Genomic DNA, 9785 nt, shown 5'->3' on the forward strand with positions numbered 1-9785 from the left:
CGCGGTCGGAAATGGCGGACACGACGCACAAAAAAAGTTACATGCAATGGTTTTTTGTGCCAACGGTCCGCCAAAACACGACGCATCCTTCGCACGATGGATGCGACGTGTGGCCATACGTCGGCTAATGCAAGTCTATGGGAAAAAAACGCATCCTGCGGGCAACTTTGCAGGATGCGTTTTTTCTCCAAAATGACGCATTGAGACGTATGTCACACAACGCTAGTGTGAAAGTAGCCTTACCCGTCATTGTAATCCTCCCTCTGATGATAATGAAGTCTTCGGAAAACCCTTCTAAAGTAGGAGTCTAAAACAGTGTGAAAAGTGAAAGACAAAATATTATATTATATATAATACCGATATATTATTTTGGCTAGCAATTTTCACACCATTATATTTATTATTAGTCTATTTTATTTTTTTCTCTATATGTATCTCTATACACACTAGCCAAAATACACGACACAAAAAAACAAAAACAAATAAAAAAAAAATAAAAAAAACAGCAGTCCCTTTCTGATGACAAATTCCGTGTAAGGCCCCCATCCATGAGCAGAGGTTTAATCTGGCAATGCTATATACTTCTTTGTTCCTTTTCATCTAGGGTTTAGCATGTTCTACCCTTCTGGAACTTAATGGGCAATAAATGCTATGCAAAAATTAGGAGAAGGGAAAAAGGGAGAATAGTAAATCTCCCATTTCCCCTGCTATTGCCCCTCCACCCAGACACTTCATAAAAGGAGAAATCTGCAGGGAATACCAACCCGCTGTAATGAATCGCTGGCCACAATTTCACAATGACTGATGTCACAGCCGTTTTGCTGACTCACTTGCTTGTCCAGGACTGTGCACATCTGTATTTCAGATTACACAACCTTATTCCAGATGTGATAAATATACAAATATAATGGTCAGCGCTCCTAATGCATCACACCAGCAGCACTTCGCCCAATTCTAGTTTTTAAAGCTGGAAATGGATTTTGCATTAACAGAAAAATCAAGGTCTTGTAGAGGCAGTAAATTCAATAATGATATCTGCAAATTACCTAGAACCCAATAAGTAACAAAAAAATGAAAATACAATTATAAAACATACGCTTGTGTTTTGTGTGCCCTCTGCCTGTGTTTAGAAGGGTCCAGCATGCAGTCGGTCCATAACGCTGATAATATCCATGTCCATTTCAAGCAGCAGTCATGATTAATATGGATGAGGAGGAAAGCATTGCTAAATATCCAGACGAGCCAAAAAAAATGGTTTCCTTACAGTCTATTTGTACATATTTGTGTCCGATCTATGTAGCAGTTAAAACAAAAGATTAAATTGATGCCAAGACTTTTCTTTTTTTTCTTTGAGGAGCGAGCGGCTGCCAACAAGAAATGCAGGAAGCGACCGAGGGGGGAGCTGCATCCTGCTGTAGACACAGGGGCTCTTAGTGATAGGGAAGAAAATCAACAAGCCTGAGGAATGACCAAATGAGGCCCAGATGTCCGATAGCCAGCAATGTCACCGGAGGAGCATCCTTGTATGTCTAAAGGGGACGCAGGATGGATTCTGAATCCACCAGAAAGGGAAGACGTCCTTAAGAGGGCAATTACAGGACATCCATCCACGTGAAATTCAATTCATTATAATTTATAGGTATTGCTTTATTATAAGTGACAAATTCTTATAAAAATTAAAAAGGACCTGTCACCAGGTCAAACAAAGCCAGCTTTTCCTCTTATTTTATTCCCAGGTTATTCAGTCTCTTTACTGTTCTGTTTTACAAATCCTTCATATGGTTACAGAGATATGGGCCTTTGTATTTAATGCTATTTTTTATTGGGGGCGCTGCTCACAGGCAGGGTAATTACGCAATGTATCCTAAATACAAGAGAATCCAGTGTATAAAATAGTATTAAATGAAAACACAACCATATGGCCGATTAAAAAAAAAAAAAAAAAAAAAAAAAAAAAAAATCAGGAATAAAATAAGAGGGGAAAAAACTGATTACCGGTAGTTATCCTTTAAGTCAACGGCCCAATAAATGGCACCTTCAACCATAAATGAACATTCATTCGATGTAACTTAAGGAGAGATCGTTTTATGGAAGGCACACGGCAATTGTTGGAAACAGTTTTCTGGTTGATACAATGCAAATTGTCTCTTCAGAGAGGAAGAGGACTAGAACTCTAGTGCCACCTATTGGAAGTAGCAATCCTAACAGTCAATGTCGACCCTTTAACGAGCCTTGTCACATGACTTAGGATAATAGCCAAACCAGAATCTCAATTTGCAATTCTGGTTTGGCTATCATCCTAAGTCATGTGACAAGGCTCGTAAAAGAGTCGACATTACTGTTAGGGTTGCTACTTCCAATAGGTGGCACTAGAGTTCTAGTCCTCTTCCTCTCTGAAGAGACAATTTGCATATTTCCCAGAGGAGCATTGCGGCTTTAAGTCTCCTCACCTCGACATGCTTATCATGTCACTCTCCACAAGGAGAAACGATACTTCTTGGATCCTGGTTGATACAACAATGTTCATTCCTTAATAGTCCATCTATTACCAACAGCACTCTCAGTAACACTCAGTACTATGGATACTTCTTGGTGTGAAAATAAACACAATAAATTGACAAGCAGGCAAATTTTGGCTGCAGATTTCCTCCGCAGCATGTGGATGAGACTTTTTGTACAATGCTGGTACTGTAGAAATGCTGCAAGAGTTTCCACCTGGACAGTCCGCACTAGAAATCCAATGCAGAAATATACCCCAAATGCTCCAAGTATCGTACTCTGGAAAGATTGCAGACCGAGCGCGCCATGACACTACCTCAGAGCTTGGGGCAGCAGGAAAGTTTCAGTACTCCAAGTAATATGGGATTCTACAGTGTCTCTTTAAATCATCCTGTGGTTGCTGGCAGGGAGGCTGAAGGAAAGAGAATTTCCCCTTGCAGCACTATTCTATTTTCAGATGGCCCCCGCTGATACCGGGAACAATTCTGTTAATATATCAGGGAATTGCTTCATTTACTGTATATAACATGAGGCCTCTCCTTGGCCGGTATAACACACAGCGTAACAGCCAAAGCACATACAAATAATAGTTTGTTGGGTTACCATCCACATTGCAACCCATCAAAGTCATAAAAGGACTAAACCTGCCCATCCACAAAACAAAGGTGGCGGAAATGGCAATTTGTATTTCAGGTGGCCATCGCTCTAAAATTACACATCAACTTTGCTTTGTGATGGTCGACTACAGTCTACTAAAAAAAAATTGATCCGGTATTTAGGAATTTTTTCAACAGAAATTAGATGTCGGCACTATTAATTAGTATCTGTGGGAACACAAATGTATAAAATATATCTAAATACGAGAAAGTGTACCTATACATACACATGTAGCCACACAGGACTAACCATGAAATCTATATAACCAAGTGAACAGGAACAAAGCAAGGCTCCGTCTACACACTGACCACCAGGGTCATGTATCACATCCAGCAGCCATTATACTAGCTGACAAACATACAGCTGGCCCTGATGCAATCACCATAGCATGCCGCTTCCTCATCCCTAGAGTTATTCCTGTCTGCTGTGAAGGCAAGGAAATGCATCCCTGACAGCAGCCTGCATGCCCCCCATCTCTGCAGCTGCATGGGTCACCGCCGACCTCTCCAGGGAGCAGTGGAAGGTGACAGGAAGGCAGCGAGGAACCGGAGCCAGGAAGATCTGCAATGGGTCCATTGTGCACCGTATCTTGTGCCAATTCCACACTTACTCATTAGATCACTTGAAAGCGGCCCGGTCACCTCTCCGGGCATGTCCGTCTGAGTAAATAATAGAATTGTGTCTCCTACAAGGCGGCATTGTGCTGAACCTCTGTTATGCCTCTTAGAAATGTATGAGTAAACTGACCGCTGGGTGTCATCATTTGGGGGGGAAACCCCTAAACAGTCTGACACTGTCCAACCGGTGGCTGCAAGTTCACACTCTGTAAGGAAACATCAGGTGTCAATTTATTACATGAATTTCTAATCAGAACAACCTCAAATTCATTTATTTTTATTTATTATGCTTTGCTTATATGGCCCTATCATATTCCATAGTGCTTTAAATACATCATCGCTGTCCCCAATGGGGTTCACAACCTAGATTCCCCATCAGTATATCTTTAGAGTATGAAAGGAAACGCACACATATATGGGAAGAACATGCAAACTCCTTACAGATGCTGTCCTTTGTGGGATTTGAACCCAGGACCCCAGCGCTGCAAAGCAGCAATGCTAACCACCGTGAGCTGCCCAGTCATTGGAAGGCTTGGTGCTCCATAAATGGCCATCACCAACACTGGGCAGGAGCCAGGGCCTATTGTGACTTGGTCATCCAAGGGTCAGCATACCCTGGAGCGGTCTCTGGGCATAGGATGATGGAAGCCACTGCCAGCACCTATATTGTAGGGGGATCCAGTCGTAGACTGCAGTTTAAATTCCATACTTTACTTTATCAAGAAGGAAGGAAAGAAAATTATTTGATATAACAAAAAACACCCCATTACAGATGTCCTTTCAGGTGCGCTCCCGACATACATAGCACATTATATCCAGTGATTACAGAGAACAATGCCACCTCTGCACCGTTCCACTACAACAGGCACAGACCACAGATACCGTCATATCCCGGCTAATTCACTGTCTGAGCACGTAAGCGTAAGGCTTAAGGGCCAAACTACAGCCGCTAACATCACCATGGCAACTGCCAAAGTACGATCTTCAAGAAGGTAGCCACGTTCAAAGCCACAAATTATTTTTACATACAATTATTAATTGCTAGCACAAAAAAAAAAAATATGCTGCAAAAATATATAAATACAGCATCCTAAAGAATACAAGTTCAGTTGTTGCAAATCAGTCCATATCAACAGAAACATGCCAAGATGACTGACTCCGGTGTGCTACATCTGCACGCTGAATGCAATCTGTAAGAATATCTACAATATAAATGGGTATGAATTACAGATGGACGACATATTACAAGAAAACAAAAATTTAAAAACAGCAAAAGGAAGAAAAAAATAAATCTGTGAACTAGTCTTCTACTGGTTTAGACAGAAGGAATGAGGGCTGTTTATGGAGGCACAAAGACAGGAGAGGTCATCCAGTAATTTATTACTACACACAATCTGAAGTTGAGACATTAAATTTGGCAATCGCCTCCAGCTCGGAGGAGGATGGGTGCGCACAGCTCGGAGATGCCAGCTGTACAGAATTTCCTTCCAGCTGTTTGGCCTCTCTCCATACCAAGACGGAGAAGAGCTGCTGGCAGAGACTGAATGACGACAGAGAAGATGCAGAATAACATTAGGGAAAACAAAAGGCGACCGGTGGAAAAGGGCCAGACCCCTCATTCGCCAGCAAATGCACCCAAATCTTGTGCTACTTATGAGAGTGTGATAGAATTCAAGAAAATAGAGGAAATGAAAACAGGACCAGGAAAACGCACAATGTATGCAGCCTATGTGCAGTCATTTAAAGGGCACCTGCACTGAACATGCACCAGATACATATTGGACGGTACTAAGTGCTCCTCCTGGGGTACAGCTAAAAGAGGGCAATTTCTTGGAGCCTACTTTCCTTATAAACTTACCATAAAGCTCTGCTCACGTCAGATTTCCAGCCTATGTTGGAGATATAAATCAGGAAAATCTCCCAATATATATCTCAGATGAACGGCTGTGAAGTATCCCACCACACTGCTATAGAGTGGGATACCATACCAACCCAATGGGCATTTTATGAAATTATATATTTGTTTGCTAAATACATTATTCCTTATTAGAAAGAAGAAAAAAAAAGTCTTGCTAGACATGGCCCTTAGAAACCATATACATAGTATATAAAAGGGGTTGTATGAACAGCGCCACTCCTGCCCATGGTCAGTGTCAGACATAGCAGCTCAGACTATTCAGCGATGAGCGGCGACACCAGGCCCAGACGACGCTTCTCCCCCCTCATACAACCCCTTTACATTGCAGGCAGCATTTACACATGGATGGATATTATTTATGCAGAAAAACGAGGTCTGACTTAGAGACTAATCACCTCTTTCTTTTTACTAGGACTATACATGTACGATCACGTCCGTAGAGAAGGAGTTAAACACTTCCCATATAACAATATTTCCTAGGGATGCCTTGATCCTGAATCCCAGCACTACACAATGTGAAGGAAGTCTGCTGACCTCAATGAACCCTGGAAAATGCTGGGGGAAGGGAATGATGTCTGGGCTCTAGGATATGGGGCCTTGTCCCTGCCAGGCAAGTGACAGAGGCGATCCAGAAAAAGGGGGAAACGATTCCCTCTCCAATGCAGAGCAGCCATGATTCCTACATTCCTACACCCCTTATAATAACAGGCCGCAGCGGCCCCAGCTACAGGGGAACACGCACAGCCGCTGCCTGGAGAGCACATTTTTCTCTTTTCCATTCCATCTCTTTTCCAGGGCTGTAAGACCCCCTGAGAGATGGAGATGTAAAGCACTGGACAAGCAGAAACTACAGTAAATCACATGAAAATGGATGGGGGAGGGCTGCCCGCCACAAGCCGGAGAGGCACATCTGTAGCCAGGCATCCCCTTCTCAGATTGTTCCTATTAAGTGGGGGGTAATATATCACCACCAGGGCTACTCGGGCCCTTCTGGAATTGAAAAGGAGGCTGCTTTATGATCAAACATGCTGACACTTAACCCCATCATTCCCACAAAGAAACCAAGGCAGGACATTTCCTATACTGTTACACAAAAGGAAAGTGTGGGGGGAGGGCAATAGGAAATGAAAATCTGTAATGTCAAGTACACAGCAAATAAGGGGAGATCAGATCATCACTAGATACCGGGAAAGCTGCTCCCCAAAAAGAGTCAGACTCCAAGATACAACCCCAAAGTAGACCCGGTAACACCCCAAATACGGCCCAAACATGACTCCTAAAATGCAAAAGCCAATAGATTTCACTACTGATTGACCCCTAAATCACAAGAGTATTCAGCTTGGATCTCAAGCATTTCACCATCCAGAAGGGCATATATTCAGCCAGCACCTAATACATTGTGTGAAAAGGTCACTTACAGGACTACATTATTCCCAGATCCATATGCAAACCCCAATATTAACAATATCCTACCCCTACATGCATCTATAGGCTCTAGCTGCACCCCAAACCACAGATCTAAAGGCAATGAAACTCTGATACTGCAAACTCAAATAATAAATGTCCTACACCCCTAGTATGAGGTTACATATGCACCAGCAGCACCCCAAAACATGTGTACCAGCAGCACAGATGCCCCACATGCACCGCACAACAATATTATGTCCTAAAACCCCAGTATCTGCTTCTACAAAATCTAGGAGCCCAAAACATATGCAAGCACCCAAATACTGCTAAACCCCATATTAATAATCTCATACACCCCTAATACTTCTATCAGCTATAGCTACACCACAAAACAAAGATCCCTATATAACGAAAACCTCAACATTACTTGTGTCTAATAATAGTGGGACTGACCTACTCTTCCAACACCCCAAAACATATTTGCACACATCACAGATCCCCCATACACTGCAAACCCCAATATTATCAATGCCCAGCACCCCCGGTACATGCCTTCATAAGCTCCAGCTGACAAAATAGATCTACAAGCATTGTAGATCCCTATATACTGCACACCCCAATATTATCAATGCCCAGCACCCCCGATACATGACTTCATAATAAGCTCTAGCTGACAAAATAGATCTACAAACATTGCAGATCCCCCATATACTGCAAACTTCAATATTATCAATGCCCAGCACACCCGGTACATGACTTCATTAGGTTATGTGCACATGATGCGGATTTGCTGCGGATTCGCGGCGGATTTTTCCACACAGAAACGCTGCAGATCCGCACTGTGATGTACAGTATAATGTTATTCAATGGAAAAATAAAAGCTCTGCAGAAACATCAGTGTGGATTTAAAAGAAGTGCATGTCACTTCTTTTGTGCGGATCTGCAGCGTTTCTGCACCCCTCCATGTTATAATTCCACAGTGGCAAAAACCGCTGAAAATCCGCATCAATTCCGCACAAAATCTGCATGAAAACTGCAGTAAATCTGCGGCTGTGGATTCTGCCAGGAGATGCGGATTTTGTGCAGAAAATTCTGCACCTCTTTTCCTACGTGTGCGCTTAACCTAATAACCTCTAGCTGACAATAGATCTACAAGCAATGCAGATCCTCCATATACTGCAAACCCCAATATTACATCCTACAGCTCTAGTATAGTCTTCTACAATCTTTAGCAGCCCCCAAAACATCTGCAGGCACCCCATACTACAATATACTGAAGCCCCCAATATCATGCCCTACACCCCTAGCATAAGCTCACAAACTAGCAGGATCCCAAAACAGATCTACAAGCATCACATATCCCTCACATTGAAAACCTCAGTTTTTATTGGCAGAGCCCCCAGTACACACCGCTGTACCCTCTGACAGCCCACACAGATGTACCAGCACCCCAGACCCCCATACTCAGACATCCCCAGTGTTTACATTCTCCAGCTCCCCCATTTGCTCCATCAGCTGCAGACAGATCTGTAAAATCCCCAGATCCCCCACATGGATGGATCCCTTCACACTTCACAGTCTGCTCTCCATAAACTCCCAGTGTGGAGGAGCAGCTCCTCAGATCCACGGCTGTGACACACGCTGTACTAGACAGGAAAGAAAACAACAGTAAGACCCCCAACTACAGCCCCAGAGCGAGACCCCGCACATCTGCAGGGGGTCTATACGCCAAAGCCTATATATAGTGATAGGAGGCACCCCAGATTCAGTGCCCTACACACGTGGAGGGGCATCACACCACAGTTTGCCCCCTTACTATTTCTGGCCTCTTCTACATTCCCACAGTGGGAAGCCCCCTGCAGCAGCAGAATACGGCTCCTGTGCCCACCATGCAGTACAGGGGCCCCAGTAACATGACCACAGCCATTGGATGAGCCCTCATGTGTAATGGGACCCTATTAAAGGGCCAGTCCCCCAGAAAAGCAGAGGGGGATCCACGTAAGAAGTAATGGGAGCAACAGTTGTAATAAGTGACAAGAAAGTGCGGAGCCGTCAGGATGTGATGGAGCCATGTGGCAGTGCCCCGGGCACACTCCGTGCATAGTGTTCAGTGTGGCCCCCAGGGATCCTGCGGGGCCCCCAGTGCTGGCAGAGGAGCCCCTGCCCCAGCAGAGCCCGCAGCCCCCGGGCAGGGGGCCCCGCACACGCCGGGTCTCTTACCGATAGTTCGGGGTTGCTGTTGTCCCGGTGAGACACGGCTCGTATGACTCCGGCTCGCCAACCCCATCGGCCGATCTGCCCGATCTCCGGCGGCTCCTCTCCTCCTCGGACCACACACACGAATCGCTTCCCAACCAGCTCCGGCCGCGCTCCCAGCGCCATGGCCTCCAGTCCCGGGAAGAATAGAGCGGAGGATCCAGTGAGACGGGTTAGCGGCGGCCGCGCATAGTGACGCCCCGGCTCGGTGGAGACAGGACGGTGAACTCTGTGCCGGCTCCAGCCGCCGCCGCCGCCGCTGCCGTGTCCCCCTCACAGCCTGAGGCAGCTGCCTGACACTGAGCGCCGGCTGCTCTACACACACTGGTACCGCTCCGCCCGTGTCAGATGTACGAGACTCACGGCGCAGACTGTGTCCTTCCGCCAGACTTCACGAGGGCTTTCAAAAGAGTACTCGGAAATTCTCCCCG

The 9785-nt window shown here is 45.0% G+C and overlaps 1 protein-coding gene across 1 annotated transcript in view; it reads right to left on the reverse strand.

The window, feature by feature from the left end:
- The window catches only part of JMJD1C (jumonji domain containing 1C), a 262318-nt gene extending 252638 nt beyond the window's left edge, over window positions 1–9680 (reverse strand). Inside the window, exon 1 of the mRNA XM_069753629.1 lies at window positions 9319–9680. Within this exon, the coding sequence (XP_069609730.1) occupies window positions 9319–9480 (162 nt within the window). The 5' untranslated portion in view covers window positions 9481–9680. The remainder of the gene's footprint in view (window positions 1–9318) is intronic.
- Between the last annotated feature and the right edge of the window lie 105 nt (window positions 9681–9785).

This window comes from Ranitomeya imitator, chromosome 2, assembly GCF_032444005.1.
Source record: "Ranitomeya imitator isolate aRanImi1 chromosome 2, aRanImi1.pri, whole genome shotgun sequence".
Lineage (NCBI taxonomy): Eukaryota > Metazoa > Chordata > Amphibia > Anura > Dendrobatidae > Ranitomeya > Ranitomeya imitator.